Source organism: Mixophyes fleayi, chromosome 1, assembly GCF_038048845.1.
Source record: "Mixophyes fleayi isolate aMixFle1 chromosome 1, aMixFle1.hap1, whole genome shotgun sequence".
Taxonomy (NCBI): Eukaryota; Metazoa; Chordata; class Amphibia; order Anura; family Limnodynastidae; genus Mixophyes; species Mixophyes fleayi.
The window spans coordinates 110951786-110975447 of NC_134402.1; the positions used below are offsets into that span (position 1 = coordinate 110951786).

The 23662-nt window shown below is 41.4% G+C and overlaps 1 protein-coding gene across 1 annotated transcript in view; it reads left to right on the forward strand.

Annotated features, from left to right (window-relative positions):
- The first annotated feature begins 7277 nt into the window (after positions 1 to 7277).
- The window catches only part of RNF150 (ring finger protein 150), a 122249-nt gene continuing 105864 nt past the window's right edge, over positions 7278 to 23662 (forward strand). Inside the window, exon 1 of the mRNA XM_075199395.1 lies at positions 7278 to 8004. Within this exon, the coding sequence (XP_075055496.1) occupies positions 7560 to 8004 (445 nt within the window). The 5' untranslated portion in view covers positions 7278 to 7559. The remainder of the gene's footprint in view (positions 8005 to 23662) is intronic.

The following is a 23662-nucleotide window of genomic DNA, read 5'->3' on the forward strand; positions in this document are numbered from 1 at the left end:
TTGCAGGTGGCTTGCTGTGCAAATTTTGCACCTCAACTGAACATTGGTAAATGAGACGACCTGTATCAAATTAATTGCCATCCATGTAGCACTTTAGTAGTGCTTACACAATGTCATTTTGACCCCGTCCTCTGCCATGAAATGCCGAAATTCACGGCATTACATAGCAGGGGGGCGGGGCTTAATGGCACAATCTCGTCATTAAGCTCCAACCCTATTACGATACGGGAGGATGCCTACTCTTCTGCATACACGCCCACTTTTAAGACTTCTCCCCCGGGAGATTCGGGGGAGAAGTCATGTGACATGGGGCAGGAGGAGGGCCTGGTGACATTTTGCGTCACCATAGCCCCGCCCCCACTATAAAAAGCCGAAATACACAGCATTGAATGGAGGGGGCGGAGCTTAATGATAAGCCCAGCCTGCCGTTAATTTCGCCAAATTTCGGGAGTTTTGCCTACTCTTCCGGGAGTCCGTGAGGACTCCTCGAAATTCGGGAGTCTTCCGGGAGAGTAGGCTAGTATAAAATATGCTTCATATGCAGCTCACTTTGTTTTAAAAAGTTTGGTGCAAAAGTTTACATCTTCTGATGGTAGGAGCCGGGCAGATCAGAGTGTTGCCTGCTGAGTGCAGGCTAGTCTAAACTCTTTTGTATGCGTAAATAGGTACATTTGTGCAATTAGAAATGTTTTGCTTTCTCACTTATTTTGCAATTTGTGTGTGACCTTTGATGAAACATAAAACATATCTAGTGACTACAACTAGTAAACGCTGCAAAATGATAACAAATGCCTTGCATTCATTATAATGACAGAGCACTTATACATTTTCATACATTTCGCAGACATGCATATTCAATAAAAGATCTCAAAACTAGAGAAAAAATGCTTGTTAGCTCATGTATGCATTAATGTATTTACTAATTAATTAATGTCTAACAACACCAGTACATGAAATATTTATTTTGGGTGGCATCCAAATTATGTCCGGCAGGTTTACATTCTGGTCACTAAAATGCTTTTTTGGTGTGCCAAAATGTAAACTTTCTATGTTCCATTGAGTGCAAGTCAGTCTCTAATGTCAACTTTAAACTATTTCTGGCATTAATTGTAACATAGATACATAAACTCACATAAACTAATTTCCTGCCACTTCCACTGTAATTCAGTTCCCACCACATGCACCCGTACCCCTCACCTGCAATTCATCTCTCCTCCACTAGTCTTCTCCATCCATGTTCTTCCATGTTGTGGGAATTTACACTGTAAGCTCCAACAGGGAATAACTACATATTTTATGTACAGCACTGTGCAATGACTGGCGCTATCTAAATAAACTATAGTAAATAACTGTAGTGCTCTACTCACACCCAGTCAGTGACAATGAACAGCAGCATTGTGTGTGATACCACACTGCAGAAAATTTCTTCTGAAGCAATATATCTTTAACGATTTTGCCAACGACTGAATTTCCCAACCAGAATGCCGATTCATGCGAACACACTTACAAGATTTACCTTCAGATCTGTGTTCTTCATCTGTCATAACCATCTGCTGAAAAGATAGTGACTCTATAAGCTCTATGGAGATCTGTTTACACTGCTGGTTGTGAGTACATACACACTGCAGAATTTGCCCCACATCAAGCTTTTTAGTCTGATTATAAAATGAAACGATACGATGTGCATACATATCTACACTAAATTCTGCAATATTGCTATGTAATATAAATTTGGTAATCTAACTTCTGTAATAAATACAAGGTTATTGATGCTCATTTTGATCAAATTGTGGATGCCCATCTACCATAACAAGGTGACCTCATTCAGATTTGTACCTGCGCCAAGATTATTTCTATAATATTCTAAACTGAACTCCAACTTCCATGTATCTGGAATTGTATGTAGAGACAGCACAATATTAAAGCTGCCAGGGTATGCACAATTTTGCATGACCCTCTACGGTATTTTTAAACCTCTGTTCAATAATAAGATGAAATGGTGTTCCATCATTATCATCCATCATCTTTTATTTATAGCGGCAGCAGATTCCGTAGCGCTTCACAATTGGGAACAAACAGTAATAAAACAATACTGGGTAATACATACGTAGAGGTAAGAATGCCCTCCTCACAAGCTTACAATCTATGGGACAATGGTTTGATACACAAGGGTAAGTGCTACATCATATTGCACATTGATCCAGCTAAAATGCAAAGGTAAATAGTGTTGAGTGGGCTGTATGATCAGTCACCCAGCAATGTTGGTCAGAGGGATGTTGTCTTGTGTTAGCTGTAGAGGGTGGTAATAGGGTAACCTAGGGAGATTAAGAGGGTGGTAGAGGAATATTATAAGCTTGTCTGAAGAGGTGGATTTTCAGAGAACGCTTGAAGGTTTGAAGACTAGAAAAAAGTCTTGTGGTGTGAGGGAATGAATTCTATAAAGTGGGTGCAGCCCGAAAAAAGTCCTGCAACCGAGAATGGGAGGAAGTGATGAGAATAGAAGAGAGACACAGAGCTTGTGCAGAACGGAGGTGTTGAGTTTGAAGATATTTTGAGACAAGTGAGGAAATGTATGTCGGTGCAGTTTTGTTGATGGCTTTGTATGTTAGTAGAACAATTTTATATTGGATTCATTGAAAAACAGGCAGCCAATGTAGAGACTGACAGAGTGACCCAGCAGATGTAAAATGATTTGCAAGGAAAATCAATCTACCTTATGGCCTGCTTCGCTAGCATTGTTTTCCCTGTTTTTCTTAAGCTTTGGCCTTCTTCTCGCTGATTTCTACCATCCCTTTCACTATCTGTCCCAGATATTATCTGATTTGCTTTACCCTGTCACCTGTGTTTGTATATATTTTGTATCATGTTCTGTCTTGGTTCTGCTGTATATGTAATGTACGGCGCTGCAAACCCTTTGTGGCGCCTTATAAGTCAAAGATAATAATAATATCTAGCTGCTGCATGCAAAATAGATTGTAGGGGCTTGAGTCTGATTTTGGGAAGACCAGCAAGGAAGGAATTACAATAGCCGATGCGGGATATGATGAGTGCATGAATTAAAGTTTTTGCAGTGTCTTGTGTAAGATATGTACGTATTCTGTAAATGTTTTTTAGATGTATACAGCATGATGTAAATATAGAGTTGATGTGGGGAACAAAGGATAGTTGTGAGTCAAGGATCACACCCAGGCAGCGAGCTTGCGGGGTGGGATTTATGGTCATGTTGTCAACAGAAATAGAAATGTCAGTCAGTAAGCTTCTATTGTTGGGTGAGAATATTATTAATTCTGTTTTTGAAAGATTGAGTTTGAGTTGGCGAAAAAGAACATCTAAGATGAAATGGCAGAAAGACAGTCAGTAACGTGAGACAACACAGATGGTGAAAGATCAGGAGAGGATAGATGATTTGTGTATCATCCGCATAGAGATGATATTGAAATCCAAAGGAGCTTATTAGTTTTCTTAGAGAAGTGGTAGTTTTCTTAGAGAAGTGGTGTAGATAGAGAATAGCAGAGGACCTAGGACTGAGCCTTGTGGTACTCCAACTGATAAAGGAAGCGGAGTGGAGGTTGTTCCAGAGAAAATAACACTGAAAGAGCGATTAGATCGGTAGGATGAGAATCAGGATAGGATAGTGTCTTAAAGACCTAGGGATTGTAGCGTTTGTATGAGGAGAGAGTGGTCAACAGTGTCAAATGCAGCCGAGAGATCCAGGAGAATTAGAAGAGAGTAATCACCTTTTGTTTTAGCTGTGATCAGATCATTGACAACCTTGGTCAGCGAAGTCTCTGTGTAGTGTTGAGAGCGAAGCCTGATTGAAGAGGATCCAATAGGTTATTTGCAGAAAGGAAACGTGTGAGGCGAGTGAGGGCAATTCGCTCGAGAAGTTTGGAGCTGAGAGATAGGGTGATAATTTGAGAGAGTTTGGGTCAGAATTTAGTTTTTTTTAGAATAGGAGTAATCACTGCGTGCTTTAGTAGTGATGGAAAGATACCAGTAGAGAGAGAGAGATTTGTTGAAAAGTATTCAGATGAAATTGGAGATATCTAAAATGAAAAGCTGACGTGTAATTTATCAATTTGTCATGGCCGCAGTAGCAGTACTTTAAATGTTACATACATTGTATAACAATTCATGCCCTCAATTTTACACGTCTTTCAAATACAATGCTTTTTTCATAAATGTACTTAATTTTTTTTTTCCAGTCACTGTTAGGAATAAAAGCAAAATTTCAATGAGTTTTTTGGGCGACAAAGTCTAAGTTTTGTGTATTAACTGATGTTTTTCCTAATAGTTAAGAATTGTCCTCTATCTTGTATTCTTACTGATTCTGGAAAAATGGCCATGAAACATAGACATGGCATTTGCATCCAGCTCATTACACAGTTAACAGTAGCTCTATAGTCCTGACCTCCTTACCATAGTGAGACTGTTTAGATCTGCCTTATCCTGAATACTACACCTCTCTCATATAAATATTGCTCACTAACGATAATTAGAGTGCTGTGCTGCCCCTTTTTCCAGGCACACAGCCCTATTTCTATATTTAAACATTTAATCCCTTTTTACATGGCTCACAGAGGCACTTATTCACACAAATTCCTTTATGCACACCTACTGCTGCTAACATAAGCCCTGGTGGTTTTCACCACAGTTGGACAGAAGTTTGAGACCACAAACTAATATTACTTTTACTGCAAGTGAATTAAATCCACCGCATACCTCCCACATGTCCCGATTTCAGCAGGACAGTCCTTATTTTAGGGCTCCATCCCACCAGGAGACATATTTGTACCGCAGATGTGAATGTTGGGAAAAGCCAGGGGCGGATCTAGAAAAATGCTGTACCCGGGGCGAGATGGGGGGGGGGGATTTAGGCCCCGCCCCTTTCTAACATCTTAGGCTGCTGACGGCTGCACACTATGTGCAGGTCCGTCCAGCCGTGACAGGCAGGGACAGTGTGCTGCCCGGATGCTCTGATTGTGTTTTAAACACAGTCAGAGCAGCCGGGCAGCACACTGTCCCTGCCTGTCACGGCTGGACGGACCTGCACATACTGTGCAGCCGTCGGCAGCAAGTGTCTGCTAGGGAGGGCGATCGCCCCGATCGCCCCCCCCCCTGGATCCGCCACTGGGAAAAGCGAGGTATTAAAGGGCAGCCTATGTGGCCACGTCCCCAACAGTGCAACATGGACACGCTCCCTGCCCGCTGGTAGGGACAGACATATTGGGAAGTGTGCCATCATCAAATACATTTTTAATCGGTGTGCAAAATAAAATATAGTTGTAATTGATTTTACCTACATAGCTTTGATAATATTTTGAGCTATTTTATAATACATCTCCTCCATCGTACACTACTATTTATAGACAGCTCATTTCCCAGACTTGTCATGGTTATTGGCAATAACAGCTGAGACACATGCAAATTATAAAACACAGACTTCCCCATATTATAAAGAGGAGGGCATGAGGATAAATCATTTGTGATACAACATTTTAATAATTATGTGATAGTTAAATAAATTGCATAGTTCTTTTTTTTTATTTTACACAACATATTCAATTTTGCAGTTTTACTTTAATGTATTTATACAATCAGCAACAACTCAAACTGAATAAAAAAAAGGACATCTGAGAGTATAAGTCAGCGCTCAACTGTCAGTCATTAAAAAAATGTTTAAACATTTATTTTTTTACCAAGCAAAGCTGCTCAAAAATGTTCAGCACCTGATGAAAGTAAATACAGTACTGAATGGTATGACTCAGAAACTCCACCTGACAGTAGGGATTGGGACGGTACTGAGTGCAGGAATGATCAAAGTGTTTGAACTCTTAACTTGTATATTTATGAATATTACAAACGGAATTTTCATATATTAAAAAAAAAGATAATAATCATACTTATCTAATTGTATAAATGTTTTAGTTATTTATGGTTGTGCATGGTATGCAATGCTTTTGTAAATGAGTGTTAACAATTTATTTGGTGTCGTTATATACAGTTTAATAAAGGCCTTGTCATTCGTCATTGGATTATAAATTAGAATTAATCGGTGAATATTTCACTCACAATTGGGATTAGGGGATGTGGGAGAAATAGGGGTGTTTTTGGGGGAAAAATGCAAGTTTTTACTGATATTTCTGCATTGGCATGGCGTATAAAACAGCTGCCATTCCATAGTAATTGCCCGTCATTCCATGTCATTCCACATGTAAAACATGACCAAGTACATTAGCAATAAGTGTGTGGAAGAAGATATATTTAAGAAGTTTAAGATTTTTTAAAATATACATAAAATTTCAATTTGCTATCATAGAAGTCTATTGGCATTCCTTTTAGCAGACTGAAGCTGACATTCCTTTTAGTACGTCCCGCTGTGGATTTGCTCCAGCTTCTTCCTTTATAATTTTACATAATCTAGAAATCATTGCTGTGATACTACTGTGTGTAATATTGCATTGTCAAAAGGGCCCAATTTTTACCTAAATCTGTTTTTTTTATTACTAACTGGTGAAAGTTTTTTTTTTTTGTTTTTTTACTGACTGTCAGTATAGGGCCGTAACTAGGGCTGTGCGACAGGGACGATCGCCCAGGGCACAACGCTGAAGGGGGGCGCAATTTAGGAATATTTTAGGTTCATTTGGTTAAAATTGAGTGCTAGGGGGACGGCATTTGTCTTTCTCGCCCCAGGCGTTAGAATTCTAAGTTACGGCTCTGTGTCAGTAAATTTACTGATGAATACCCTGCCAATAAACCTAACTGCTATACGTCATATACTGGAGAAGAGAAACAATCCATGTAATTCTTCCTGGTAACATATAATATAAATAATTGAAGTTAGAACACAAGCACAAATCAGTCTATCTAGCACTGACCTCAAAAGCCCAGCCTGACCATTTTTAAATGCTGGTTAGAATGCAGTTCGTATATTTTAGCCATTGAAATCCAGATTGCTTCATTGGGCCCATGGTCACCACATGCATGACATGAAATATACAACATCAATAAAGTAGAACAAAGTAAGAAACAGGTCGCACTCAACTAACACGTGTATGTCATCAGGTCATAGAGAAACTGCAGATTTCACTTTTCTGAAAAATATCCCTGTACAGGATTTTCCTAAGCTGTGTCTAGAGCAGCTTTATAGTCAATGGGGGCTGACAGAACCATATACAGTATATACTGACTCTTACCCTGTAACTGTGCTGCCAGCCTGTCTCCCCTTCACATGACAGGCTCCTCCTATGTAACACATCTACATGCTGTGTGGGAGAGTGGAGGGGCAGATACAGAAGCTGCAGTGCTGCCTGCCCTCCAGCCAGCACCATGGCTCTACTTGTAATAACTTAAGCAGTAGCTGTGATATAACTGTCCACACCGCTAATAATAGCAGCATAAACTACATTGCACTGCTGCAAGCAGAGAAAGGAAAGAGCCCAGAGAGAAGGAGGAGGAGAGGGAGCACAGATCTAGCTGCAGCCAATGAAAGGCAGGTCTCTGGCGGTGACATATGCAGCAGGCAGAGTTGCTAGAGAGAGAGAGATAGGAAAATAAAGATGGCAATGTCTCTCATTCAGGCATGCCGCAGCCTGGCTCTATCCACCTGGCTGCTCTCCTACTGCTTCGTCCATCTGCTGTGCATGGACTTCACAGTGGCCGAGAAGGAGGAATGGTACACGGCCTTCGTCAACATCACCTACCACGACCCGGCCAGCGGCACCAACAAGACGGAGAAGAGCGAGTGCGGGAGGTACGGGGAGCACTCCGTCAAGCAGGATGCCTGGGGCTTGGCGGTGATGCCCTCCCCGCAGGACAGGCTGGCCTGCGACCCGGCCACCAAGTTCCCGGTGCCGGCCCATGCCGGGAGATGGGTGGCCCTGATCCCCATAGGGAACTGCTCGTGTAGGGATAAGATCCGGCACGCAGCCTTGCACAACGCGTCGGCTGTCCTCATTTATAATGTGGGATTCGGCAATGACACCATCACCATGTCTCACCCAGGTTAGTCTGTGTCTGGTTATTTATGTGCAGCACTGTGCACATGTGTGCATTCTTGTGTGTACAGTTTGACAGTGTTGTACACTACTTCCCCATGTGTACAGGTGACACACTGCATCAGTTTGGGATGTGTACTTTATACACAGTATACACAGGTGACACACTGCATCAGTGTGGGATGTGTACTTTATACACAGTATACACAGGTGACACTGCATCAGTTTGGGATGTGTACTTTATACACAGTATACACAGGTGACACTGCATCAGTTTGGGATGTGTACTTTATACACAGTATACACAGGTGACACACTGCATCAGTTTGGGATGTGTACTTTATACACAGTATACACAGGTGACACTGCATCAGTTTGGGATGTGTACTTTATACACAGTATACACAGGTGACACACTGCATCAGTTTGGGATGTGTACTTTATACACAGTATACACAGGTGACACTGCATCAGTTTGGGATGTGTACTTTATACACAGGTGACACACTGCATCAGTTTGGGATGTGTACTTTATACACAGTATACACAGGTGACACACTGCATCAGTTTGGGATGTGTACTTTATACACAGTATACACAGGTGACACACTGCATCAGTTTGGGATGTGTACTTTATACACAGGTGGCACACTGCACCTTTGTGTCTCAGGAGACACAGCGCATACCTGTGCGCATAGGTGATCTCCAGTATCCTTGTATACACAGCTGGTACACAGCATCCCTGTATGCAAAGATTGTGTATATCCACTGGAGAGATGCTAGATTCCTGTTACTAACTGTACCGTTCAGTGTACAGATGAGGAACTTTATTGCTCAAATGGGGATTTATAGTGTGTGTTCATGTTATGGACAGTTTGTGTGACATAAACTGCATGTTTGTGTGGACATTTGATAGACTGATGGTTGCTTGTGTAGACAGTTCATACATTGAGTATAGGTGATAAACTATTTTAAATTGTTCCATGTACAGTTGAGACTGATTCTATGTACAGGAAAGATAATTCATCATTGCTTTTGGGTACAGATTAAAACCTGATCTCCAGTGTTTCATAAACTTGTTTTTGTGCTGATTTTTTGGAATAATTCTGTATTAGTTATACATATGCAGACAGGACCATGTTGCTTTCATCAAATCTATAGTTTTTCAAATCCACAAATGCTTAGGTAATCTGTATGTTTTGTTAATTATTTAAAGGCTAACGACTGCCTAAGTTCAGCTTTTATACTGGTGCTGGTGTACTTATAGTCTCTCATGTAATTATACATTTATGTCAGCGCTTACTTGTAAGAATGCTTTCTGTAATTGATATACATTGGTCCTTTGCTGGGAGCTTGTATTGATGTCTTCATATTACATAGGGTAGTGTCACACATGCATTTTATTGAAGCTGAAAAGGCGCATTACTTGTAAATTTCCACATTTTTATTGAGCACTAAAACCGCTCTATGGGCCTGATTCATTAAGGATCTTAACTTGAGCAACTTCTTATTTAAGTCTCCTGGACAAAACCATGTTACAATGCAAGGGGTGCAAATTAGTATTCTGTTTTGCACATAAGTAAAATACTGACTGTTTTTTCATGTAGCACACAAATATCAACTTTAAATTTCAGTGTACAAATAAGCTATCACGTATTTGTGTGCTAAAAGAAAAAACAGTCAGTATTTAACTTATGTGCAAAACAGAATCCTAATTTGCACCCCTTGCATTTTAACATGGTTTGTCCAGGAGACTGAAATAAGAAGTTTCTCAAGTTAAGATCCTTAATGAATCAGGCCCTATGTGACCAGCGGGTAAATGTATGAATCTCCGGATTCTTCATCTCCGGCGTGTTCAGCCTCTTCAGCGCTTAAATTTAAAGCGGCGCTGCATTGTAAAGGGAAACTTCCTTTTACAATGCAGCGCCGCTTTAAATTTAAGCGCTGAAGAGGCTGAACACGCCGGAGATTCATACATTTACCCCCAGGTCTGGTCACATATAATGTATTTCAGCGATTTTATAGAGCTCTTCCTTTGGATAGTTGTCCAGAATGTTACTCAACTGTTTTAAAAACGCGCAGGTAGTTAAAGCACTTGTGTGACGTCATTCCATTTTACTCATTGAAATTAATTATTTCAAATTAAACACTGAGACATTGCACTGTAAATGGTGTGAAAACAACCATAGTTTTGTTTAAAGACAGTTGTGCCTTATAAGCAGTGTAGAGGAACAGAGAGTGTGTGGGACTAGCAGGATGCTGGCCAATATGAAGTATGTCAGGGAATAACAATCATCCTAATTAGAGGTTTAGCTTTATTACAACTTTAGCTGTCAAGTAGTGTCTATCTACTATGTATCAGTAGTAGATTTTTCTAATAGTAGACGGTAAATATTATAGAGACCATTCACACTAAAACATCTCAATAACTTTGAAACAAATACAAAAGGTTGCTGTTGTTTTTCTACAGTAGGACAAAACATGTTAAAATATCTTTTTTTTTTTTAACGCTTAAAATGTGTGTATATTTTATTTATTTTTCTTCATTCTGGTGGCATAAGTGATGAACTGCCGTACTGGCACTCATTCTTCTCTAATGTGATACTTATTAAAGTTGTTATAGTTAAATAATATTGGGTATTATGGCCAGTATTTGTGAAGTAAGTACACAGTAGGCATGGGTCAATCATACTTGCTGACTTTTTTGCTCTGCCCGCTAGGAAATCCCAGAGTGTAAGTGCAATTGGTCTCATCACAGTCCCACCCCTGCCGAGCAATTTCGTGATTTGTGGGGGGTGGTGCTATGATGTTGTGGGCAGCATGTGGAATGGCGACCTGTGTAAAATTCGGAAGTCTCTTAAATGTTCCCGGGAGAGTTGGCAGTATAGGGACAATACTAACCTGGACTTCAGGTGGGTGATTTATAGTTGATAGCAAAAATAACTAATGGATACAAAATTTGTGCTTGGAAAAAACATTTTGTGTTAAGTGGGGAATAGCCAATCCCAATTCTTAACTCCAGTGGCAAAATACAGCTGGTCAGTATGTGTAACATTCAAAATTATTCAGTATTTTCCCTGCATGTAAACATGCTTGTATTTGTATCCAAGAGATCATTGATTCCTCAGGATAGTGTGACCACAGTACACACAAGCATCTTGGTGGCCCTGGTGTCAGATATAGGTGAGCACCACATGGGGTACTAGGGAAGATACTAGTTTGGGGTCATCTTCCTCCAATCTTCCATACCATTCTATTTATTTACAGTATACACACTGATAGCTATATACAGGTCACTCTGACATCACACACCTGTTACACATTGATCAGTATACACAGATTATATCAATATAACACACCTGATACTCACTGATCATTATACACAGGTCACACTGATCCGTATACAAAGGTCACAGTGATATCACACATCTGATACACACTGATCACTATAGACAGGTCACACTGATGTCACGCACCAGATACACCGATGTCACGCACCAGATACACACTGATCACTATACATGTCATTCTGCCATCACACACCTGATATCCACTGATCACTATATACAGGTTACACAGATATTATACACACTGATCACTATATACAGGTTACACAGATATCATACACACCGATCACTATATACAGGTTACACAGATATCATACACACTGATCACTATATACAGGTTACACAGATATCATACACACTGATCACTATATACAGGTTACACAGATATCATACACACTGATCACTATATACAGGTTACACAGATATCATACACACCGATCACTATATACAGGTTACACAGATATCATACACACTGATCACTATATACAGGTTACACAGATATCATACACACTGATCACTATATACAGGTTAAACAGATATCATACACACTGATCACTATATACAGGTTACACAGATATCATACACACTGATCACTATACACAGGTCACACTGATGTCACGCACCATATACACACTGATCACTATACATGTCATTCTGCCATCACACACCTGATATCCACTGATCACTATATACAGGTTACACAGATATCATACACACTGATCACTATATACAGGTTACACAGATATCATACACACTGGTCACTATATACAGGTTACACAGATATCATACACACTGGTCACTATATACAGGTTACATAGATATCACACACACTGATCACTATATACAGGTTACACTGATATCACACATCTGGTACACACCGATCACTGCACATTTCATACCAATATCACACACCTGCTACACACTGACACAATACAGAGGACTGGGTATGAGATTTGCGTAAATATTAATATTAAATATAATTTTACTTACAGAAGTCCTGAGAGGGGGGGGGGGGGGGGGGGGCAGCTTGCGTGACTGTCTCATTGGCCAGTCACTCAGGGATGGTGGCAAATGATCATGTACTAAGATGGACCACTGTCTGGCCTGATTCCTTGTCAGATTTGCTTTTACTCAGAGGATCTCTGAGGTGACACTGTTATTTCTGAGGGTCTCTAATGGCACCAAGTGAGTAACACAATATAGAGGGAACTCTATACTGAGGACGTGATCATCAGCTATTTATATAGGGCCACTAGTTCCGCTGCGTACAGAGAATGTACATCAATTGCCCCATTGGCGCTTACAGTCTACATTCTCTAACATACACAGCAAAGACTGAGAGAGAATTATTTCAATTTAATAGCAGCCAATTAACCTACTATTATGTTTTTGGAGTGTGGGAGGAAACTGGAGCACCCAGAGGAAAATTACCCAAACACAGGGAGAACATATAAACTCCACACAGATAAGGCCATGGTGAGCTGTAGTCATTGTTAGGCGGCTGGCACAGAGAATGTTTTACTGAACATTTAAAACAATACAAGTGAAATTAAACCACGCTATACAGTACAGAATCCCTTTAATATATTTCAATCATATTATCATTGATGCCTATAGGCCGCCTCCATTAAAACCTAGTTTATATCCAACTTCCACCCTACCCGAACTAGCAAAAGTGTAGTAGTTCCTAATAGTTTATAACAGGGGTGTCCAACCTTTTAGCTTCCCTGGGCTACATTGGAAGACGACAAGTTGGTTTGGGCCGCACATAAAATACACTAACACTAACGATAGCTGATCATCCAAAAAAACATAGAAAACATAGTTAACATATTAAACTTACTTGGAAATGAAGTTAGTAAGAGTTAGGAAACCTGTTGCAGAATCATGATTAAAGCAGTAGTCCCATTACCAGCTGCAATTTAACTTACCTGCATCTGTCCCTTAGTGGGGTTCGGGGAATTAAATGCCAAAAACTTTTTTTTCCTCTCTTTCTGCACCCATGAATCATTTTTTTTTATTGACCAGTTTAAAATGGTCACCGATATAGGTAGCATCAGGAGGACTAATAGAAATCTACAGAGATTTATACATAGGGTGGCGGGAAAAATGGCTCATGGAGCAGCCTCTGATGAGGGTAACAGTGGGTGATAATTTCACCCTACTCAGCACTGCACATTTAAAATGGTTTAAAATATTAAAAATACAATCATCTCTTAATATTTATATTAGATACATACAGAGAACAGAGCTAGTTCATAATTGCATGGTGCAGAAAGTCCAAATTCAGAGTAACAACAATAAGATACTGGATAATCTTTCACTGCTGCTGATAGTTCACGCGGGTGACTCCTCTGTGCTGCGCTACGCAATGGATGCTGGGTGTGATGAAGTCACCCCCGACATTCACTGCGAGCACCGCATGGAGGAGGAGACCAGGGAGGGAGCTGGAGCGGCAGCTGACGTGACCGCAAGGTAAGTATTTTCTTTTTCTTTTTTTTTTTTTTTTTTGCAGGATATTTTTTTCATTAACAGCGCTGCCCCCTTGCCACAACCGCTGGGCCACATTTACAGGCGGGCTGGGCCGCATGCGGCCCGCGGGCCGCGGGTTGAACAACCCTGGTTTAGAACTTACACCTGCCACCTTATATTTATAAAAAAGAAAAAAAAAAAAAAAAATCACAGAAAAAGTGGTGATAGTATTGTTGCAAGAATCTGCCCTGACGGAAATACAGTGGAGGAGTGAAATTTCAGAATAATTTGGGGATACCTCATAAACAGTTTGTTGTTTTAGAAGCATCATCATCATCATCATTTATTTATATAGCGCCACTAATTCCGCAGCGCTGTACAGAGAACTCATTCACATCAGTCCCTGATGTGAATCTTTCCTCACCTTTTGAGACCTTGTTATACATTTTAGAAGCCCTTTTTCTGATATACAACAAGGATGTCAAAGTAGAGGGTTGCCGGCCTTATGATGATTTTTAACACACACACATAGGTATGCCATAAATATGGACAACACTGAGCTACAATATTGCATTCAGATAAAAAAAAACCTCTTTATACATATCTGTTCATGCTAATTGTCATAAAAGTTATTTCTCCAATAAAATATCAGTACCCCACATAAGAATCATGTTTGGTAAATGACAGCATAATAAAAGATAGTAGTCTCAAGCATTACTGCTTTTTTAGAATAGACAGCCCTAGAGAATTCTGCTTCTTTAAGTAATGCAAGAATAGACTTGCAGAGCAATTTAAGATATTTGTCCAATGGGGATAAATGTAAAAGCAATTTTTAAGACAAGGACAGTGGTGAAACATAATTCCCATTATAAATATCATGGCTAAATCCCCAGCCAATTTATAAAAAATTATCGGTAACCAAAAATGCACAGCTATACCTACCAACTGATCATATTTTAGAGGGGCATGCTCTCTTTTGGCCCCAAATCCCCCAAACCTTTTTCCTTTCAAATTGTTCCTCTTTCTTACTGCAATTGTAAACTTACCTCATACTTGCCAACTTTCTAAAGTTGGCTTCCGGGAGCCTGCCGGGGGAGGTGGGCGTGATGGGGGCGGGGCACCAAAATTTATGTCATTTTGGACCCACCCCCATGACGTAATGATGCAATTGCGGCATTTTACAGCAGGGGCAGGGCCAAATGCCGTGATTCCCAGTGAATCGCGACGTTTTGAACCTAATTCTGCCCACTTTACTAGGAAGTGGGCAGATGCGGGAGATTGCCACACTCTCCCGGGAGTCCGTGAGACTCACGCGAAATGCGGGAGTCTCCCGGACATTCCGGGAGAGTTGGCAAGTATGACTTACCTACTTACTTCCAAAGTGTGTCTGGTTCCCAAATATAGTATGATATCCACCGTATACAGGGCCTGATTAAGGGTTCTGGCCGCCCTAGGCTAATACACCCCTAGCACACCCCCCGCACACACACACCACCCGCTTCCAATGTATAGGCGCATAGGAATACTTCTGAATATGAAAATTAAGGAGTATTCTCCAGCATTCAAATTTAGACTTCTGGAAAGTTGCGGTCCTGTTTTGAATATGCAAAAATTGTATTATAATGCAAAATACTAACCTGAATGATTAGGCTCTTAAGTTCAAACAAAACACTCCATTATGGCCAGATAAAATTACTCCTTTGTATAGGAATATATAAGCAATATCTGAACATTCGTGACCAATCAAATACAGACCTCTACCAGCCCCATCTCACTAGTATTTAGTATACTAGTGATCGCTGAGACCACAGAGAGCATCCATGTAACCGCCACACAATGAAGAGATCATGATGTGGGGTTAGACGTGTGTGATTTCTGCACTAAGTGGGATTTTCTCACAAAGTGGACGAAAATGCACAGTTAGACAACACAGTTGGACAAACATTGGACTACATTTGACTTGCTTTTACTCCCAGCAATAAGCAACATCTGCCACAGCCTATTTCTGCACTACTTGTCTATTTATATGGAAGACTGCTAAGAGGTAATTCTTAAAATACCCTTGCTTTTTGCTTTTACCCCTTTTATCACAATGTTTCACAAATTGCTTTTCTTAGTCTCATTTCATGGCATGATCTTTAGGACTGTGTCATCTTTCACCCCTCCACCAACACACAAATTTGTTCATATTGCACCTGCATTACTCCACTCACCTCTATTTAACACCCATGAACTGTTGTCCTATTTATTATCTCTAACAAGTACAGCCTCCACCTGTCGCCAGAAAATAAAAGGCCACACATCTTACAATCCCCTTGCCTATCTCTCGCTCACTCTGCTTCTATTAGCTGGTGATATATCACCTAATCCAGGTCCCCCACACTCCTCACACACACATACATCAGAACACTACCGTTCTATAGCAAACCTCAAACACATCACCTGTCTCCCCTCTCTTCCCAAGTCCTTTAAATGTGCCCTTTGGAATGCACGCTCTGTTTGTAACAAACTTACCTCCGTTCATGATCTCTTCCTCTCAAAAAACCTCAACCTTCTGGCAATAACAGAAACATGGCTCATGCAATCAGACACTGCCTCACCTGCAGCACTTTCACATGGTGGCCTCCATCTCACCCACACCTCCAGACCTGAAGGCAGACAAGGAGGTGGGGTTGGACTACTTCTCTCCCCACAGTGCACATACACAGTTCTACCAAATGTCCCATCACTCACGTTCACATCTTTTGAAGTACATGCTATTCGCATTTTTAATCCATTCTCCCTACGTGTTGCGGTGATCTATCGTCCCCCTGGAGCACACCAACAATTTATTGAGGATTTCTCTGCATGGCTCCCTCACTTCTTATCTTCAGACATCCCCACCATCATCATGGGTGACTTCAACATCCCCATTGATAACCCACCTTCCAAAGCTGCTTCCAAACTACTCTCTCTAACATCCTCACTTGACCTCTCCCAGTGGATTGAATCATCTACTCATAAGGATGGCCACTGCCTTGATCTTGTTTTCTCTAGACTATGCTCAGTTTCTAATTTTATTAATACACCCTTCCCCCTCTCGGATCATCACCTTATCAGCTACACTCTCACCCCCACTGCTCTAACCTCTCTACTGTCTAACTCAACCAAGCCTCCTCATACTCGTAGAAATCTTAATTCTATTAATCTTCAACAATTTTCCACCTCTCTCCAACACCTTCTCTCCCCTATCTCTACATTCTCATCCCCTGAGATGGCAGTACCTCATTTTCACCTAACCTTAGCAACGGCCCTTGATCAAGTGGCTCCAGCGACACTTCATACTACACGTCGACTTCGATGTCAACCGTGGCACACCAAAGCAACACGAAATCTTCAAAAACTGTCCCGTAAAGCAGAACGTCACTGGCGTAAATCTCGAAGCTCTAATGACTTCTTCACATATACTTCTGTCTACCACTCCTATCGAAATGCTCTGGACACTGCAAAACAAACATACTTTCAATCTCTTATCTATGCTCTTCTCAATCCTCCCACCCCGAACCCTCCATCTACTATCAGTGCTCAGGATCTTGCTACTTCAAGGACAAGATTGACAAGATCAGACTAGAAATGGTATCCTCTTCCTCGACAAGCCATCAGCTCATTTCCTTCCCACTACCCTCTGACACCCTTTCTTCATTTGACCCCACAAATGAAGAGGAAATTTCTACGCTCTTCTTATCTTCCTACTCTACCTCCTGTCCTCTTGATCCTATTCCCTCGCAAATTGGTAGATCCCTGTCTTCTGTGCTCATTTCACCTCTAACTCAAATCTGTAATCTCTCACTCTCTACTGGCATCTTTCCATCACTATACAAGCATGCAGTGATTACTCCTATTCTAAAAAAACAAAACTCCGACCCAAACTCTCTCTCAAATTACCGTCCCATCTCTCAGCTTCCTTGCCCCTCCAAGCTTCTAGAGAGACTTGCCTACACTCGCCTCACACGCTTTCTTTCCACAAACAACCTGTTGGATCCTCTTCAGTCTGGCTTTCGTTCTCAACACTCCACAGAGACTGCGCTGACCAAGGTTGTTAATGATCTGATCACTGCTAAGACTGAACGCCATTACTCTCTCCTAATTCTCCTTGATCTCTCGGCTGCATTTGACACCGTTGACCACTCTCTTCTCATACAAACTCTGCAATCCCTAGGTCTTCAAGACACAGTTCTATCCTGGTTCTCATCTTACCTCTCTAATCGCTCTTTCACTGTTAATTTCTCTGGAGCCACCTCTGCTCCGCTTCCCCTATCAGTTGGAGTACCACAAGGCTCGGTGCTAGGTCCTCTGCTGTTCTCTATCTATACCGCTTCTCTTGGAAATCTAATAAGTTCCTTTGGCTTTCAGTATCATCTCTATGCGGATGATACCCAAATCTATCTATCCTCTCCTGATATCTCGACATCTGTGTTGTCCCGTGTAACTGACTGTCTTTCTGCCATTTCATCTTGGATGTCCTCTCGTCAACTCAAACTTAATCTTTCTAAAACAGAGTTAATAATATTCCCACCCGCCAACAAGAGCATACCTGACATTTCTATCTCTGTTGATAACATGACCATAAATCCCACCCCACAAGCTCGCTGCCTAGGTGTAATCCTTGATTCACGCCTATCCTTTGTTCCCCACATTGACTCTATATCTAAATCATGTTACATACATCTAAAGAACATTTCCAGAATCCGCACATATCTCACACAAGACACTGCTAAAACCTTAATTCATGCACTAATCATCTCCCGCATTGACTATTGCAATTCCCTCCTTACTGGTCTTCCCAAAAACAGACTCAAACCCCTAAAATCTATTTTGCATGCTTCGGCAAGACTGATTTTCCTTGCAAATAGCTATTCCTCTGTTGAATCACTCTGTATGTCTCTACACTGGCTGCCTGTCTTCTACCGAATCCAATATAAAATACTTTTACTAACCTACAAGGCCATCAACAAAGCTGCACCAACATACATCTCCTCTCTTGTCTCAAAATATCTCCCAACTCGGCAACTCCGTTCTGCAAAAGATCTGCGTCTCTCATCCACCCTCATTACATCCTCCCATTCCCGGTTACAGGACTTTTTTCGGGCTGCACCCACTCTATGGAACTCTCTCCCTCGCACAATAAGACTCTCCTCTGTTCTACAAACTTTCAAGCGTTCTCTGAAAACCTACCTATTCAGACAAGCTTATAATATTCCTCAACCACCATCTTAACCTCACTACCTTTAGCCTGTTACACAATTTCACACAAGACAACTACCCCCGGACCAACATTGTTGTGTGACAGGATCATTTAGCTTATGAGTCACCCTACCTTTGCAGTCTGGCTGGGCCAAGATGCAAAATGTATACTTAACCTCATGTGTCAATCTCCCATTGTCCCATAGATTGTAAGCTTGCGAGCAGGGCCTTCTCACCTCTTTGTCTGTTTTACCCAGTTTGTTTATTAGTTTATTACGTTTGTCCCCAATTGTAAAGCGCTACGGAATATGTTGGCGCTATATAAATAAATGATGATGATGATGATGATGATGACCCCCCAAAGCTGCTCTATTTTTTTAAATACCCCCTCAGTGATTTCATTACCTCTTCAGTCATTTTCATTACCTCCCCTGCAGCCACTTTCTTTACCTCAGCCCGCCCTGCAGCCATTCCCTGCAACCATTTACATATACAGCCCTGACCGTATATGTTATTATATGTTTGTAAGTATTTGTGAATATTAGCATAAACTTTGTTTTATGATAATTTGTGTGAAAGTCTGAAGAGGTGCTAGTGAGTTTTGTATTAACGCAAAAAAAATGTATTTTTGTTTTTCTAATAACAAAGAGTTCATATTTGGCTGATTCATTAAGGCATGCAAAACAAACGTATTGTGTATTTTTTTTTTATATCGTCATTTACGCGCCTTAATGAATCAGGCCCTCTGTGTCTGTTATGAATGAGCACCTACTGATCGTTGTCAGCAGAGAAGATGTAGTATAATTTAAACTGGGGTGAGATCGTCAGAACTGCTGTGGTTCTTGTGTTCTGCTAGTTGGGGGACAAGTTAGTTAAAAAATGTTGGTGTAGCTATAACAAATAGATGAAGATTACAGATGATTGTAGTTTGATTCTTGCCAAAAACCACTTCCTCCTACATATATGATGTCAGTATATAGAAATCATTGTACGTACATTTGATACTCTGCCAGATGACAGATTTTAACTTTTATCCATGTTTGATCTCAGAAGCTTTAACAATAGACACCAAGAAAAGGAGGCTTGACACTCAACTTGTCATGTAGAGTCGGATGTAAGTCTGACTCCCAAGTGCAAAATGCGCTTTTTAGAACTGAGTGTGCACAGTAGAAAAACTTTCGTCACAGTCTGCTCTCAGACTGAGCTGTATCTCCTCCTTGAGCCTCTCTATACTTAGAGAGGTGCAAAGCGGGAGGTATTGGCCAGACAGGTGTAAGCATAGTGCGGTAAGGGTAGCCACAGATATGCTCAAGGAGTGTTAAGAAATAGGAGCTCTCATGTTTGATTTATCATCTGTGCAATTACTGCCACTACTATGTGTAGGATCATTCCTGCAGTTCACTGATTCAGCTGGTTGCTAGGCAAATAGTTACAAGCTTCATACAGCTGTCAGTCTGGCAACCTCAAGTGTGCATTCACACTTATGCAGCTAATTATCCTGCAGTTCTGATTGGTGATGCTGCCTTTATAAACCTCTTCCTGTCAGCATACCAATTCTGGTGATAGTTTCTGCTTGACTTAGTTTATCCTGACTTCTTATGCTATCAGTGTTTGACCCGGATTGTTTATAGGAATTGGTGTCTTCTTCACTCCTGCCTCTTGGCTTTGTTAAACGGATTTGCTTTCCTATGTCTACCTGCTCTGACCCCTGGCTTGCTTAAAGGATTCCACTATCTTCTCTACTCCTGATCACTGCCTATCTGACAAATACTTTCTGGTTGTTCTCTATCTGTTACCGTGTGCTGTAACTCCATCAGATAAGTGCCAGACTATTCTGCATTAACACTTGCCTGTCTGGCTAATATATCCTGGTTGCTCATTACATCCTACTGTGTTCTGTCCTCTCCACCGGGCAGGTGCTAGATCAACAACTGCTACTACCCGAGCCTAAGTCCTGAGGACAGCAGAGTACTCTGGAACGTAACAAGTTTCTCAGATAAGAAGCTGCTAAAAGTGACCATTTCACAAAGTGGTTCTAGCAGTTGAGGATCTCATGCTACTCTGCCCTTAACAAGGAGGTGTATTTGTCGCAGCTGCTTTCCCAAATGATGATGATTGTATGCATTTTGTGAGGGTTTAAAGGAGAGGGAGAAGTTGAGGATGCACCCTAAGCAGCGGACTTGAAGGACAGAAAAGAATGCAGTGTTATCAACAGAATGAGAGAGGGACTAGGTGCGGGAGCCAAGGAGGGGTAGAAAGCTATTATTTCAGTTTTGGAAATGAGATGGCCGGGAGACAGTAGGAGAAACAAGACTTAAGGGAGAGGGTAGTGGAAAAAAGATAGATTTGGGTTTTATCAGCATACAGGTGGTGCTGGTGGTCAAATGAGCTGATGAGGTCACCAAGGGAGAAGGTATAGAGTGAGAAGAGCAGGGGGGCCATGGACAGATCCTTGAGGAACTCTGACAGGTAAGTGAGAGGTTGAGTCGGATATAGAGACTAAAAAGGAGTGGCTGGAGAGGTAAGAGGAGAACCAGGAGAGGACAGTGTTACCAAGTCCTGTATATTGTGGAGTTTGCAAATGGAGGGAGTGGTTAACGATATCGAAGACAGTATTGTGGTCAAGCAGGATAAGAAGGGAGAAGTGTCCCTAAGATTTTTTTCCAACTTCTCCACTCTCTCTCCTACACTGCATGCCCACCTCTAGCTCAACTCTTCAACCTATCTCTTTCCACTGGCACATTTACATCCTCCTTTAAACATGCGGTCAGCTCATCAATTCTAAAGAAATCAACTCTCAATCCAGCCTCTCTCCAACTACCGCCCTATTCTCTCCATCCCTTTGCTTCCGAACTACTTTAGTGATTAGTATACAAACACTTGTCTCACTTTCTCTCCTCTAACTCCATTCTTGACTCTCTGCAGTCATGTTTCCATCCCAAACATTCCACTAAAACTGCTCTCATAAAAGTGATCGATGACTACTTATTGCAAAGTCTAAGGGTCATTTCTCCATACTCATTCTCCTAGATGACTCTGCTGCTTTTGACACTGTTGATCACCCTCTTCTCCTACACACCCTTCACTCCATTGGACTTTGTGACACAGTTCTTTCCTGGTTCACTTTCTACCTATCGAACTCACTTCTTTAGTGTTTCTACCCCTCCACTCCCTCTATCTGTTGGGGTCTCACAAGGCTCTGTTCTTGGACTTTACTTTTTTCATTGTACACCTCTTCCTTTGGGACACAAATTCGCTCATTCAGCCTCCAGTACTACCTCTGCTCTGATGACACCCAAATCTATATCTCTTTCCCTGACTTCTTCTCTTCTGTAATTCCCCCTCCATTTCAGTATGTCTTTTAGCTATCTCCACATGGATGTCCCAACGCTTCCTAAAGGTGAACATGTCCAGAACAGATCTTATTATCTTCCCTCCTGCCAGAATCACTACCTCCCCTCAAATCTCCCTCATTGTCAATAACAATACATTTTCATCAGTCTCCCAAACCCCCTGCCTTGGTGTCACACTTGACTCCGCCCTCTGCTTTATTCCTCACATCCAGACTCTACCTGTCCTGTTAACTCCACCTTGAAAACATTGTCAGAATACTCCCCTTTTGTTACTCAACATGCTATCAAAACCCTTATCCTTTCTCTCATCATCTCCCGTCTTGACTTCTGCAACCTCCTGCTATCTGGCACTCCTGACACCCATATATCCACACTTCAATCCATCCTAAATGCTGCTGCAAGACTGATCTTCCTCTCTCACTGCTCCACATCTGCTGCACCACTTTGCAAACCCCTACACTGGCTCCCTGTGTCCTCCAGAATCCAATTCAAATTACTCATCCTTACCTACAAAGTCCTCAACAACACCCCTTCATACATCTCAAATCTCATATCAAAATACTCTCCCTCCCGCCCTCTTAGATCTACCTCTGACCTGCGTCCTGTCTCGTCTCTGGTAACCACCTCTCACTCCCGCTTACAGGACTTCTTCTGTGCTGCTCCCCACTTAAGGAACTCACCACCATGTCCAATCAGACTTCCCCACAGCCTTCAAATCTTTAGACGCTCTCTGAAAACCCTCTGAAGACGCTCTATTTTTTAGAGCTTACCTTATCCTTGATAATACTGTTCACACTATTACACCCCCACAACCCTCCCAAATCTCGACTCTAAGCCATATTTGCTCCTCTTGTTTCAGCTGTGCCCTCTTCCATTTAGAATGTAAGCTCTCTAATGAGCAGGGTCCTTCATACCCTTTGGTTTCAATTTTGCATTTATTTTGTCTGCCTTGTATGTGCCTGTTTTATGTATAGCCTGTGCTATACTGTACAGCACTGTGGAGTACTTTGGCGCCTTACAAATCTGCGATAATAATAATAGAGCAAAATCCACATTGGAATGGATCAAGAAGGAAGTAAGATGCGGCAGAAGGAAGGTGTTAAAAAGTGTCTATTTTCTACACAGAGGGGCATATTCAATTGTTGGCATTTTCCGCTGCGGAAAAAGTATTACCATTATACCGGTAATACTAAGCCGGATTTCAGCTCTCAGCTCCCTGAGCCGCGAGCTGAAATCCAGCGTGAAAAGTACCGTAATAATGGTATTTACA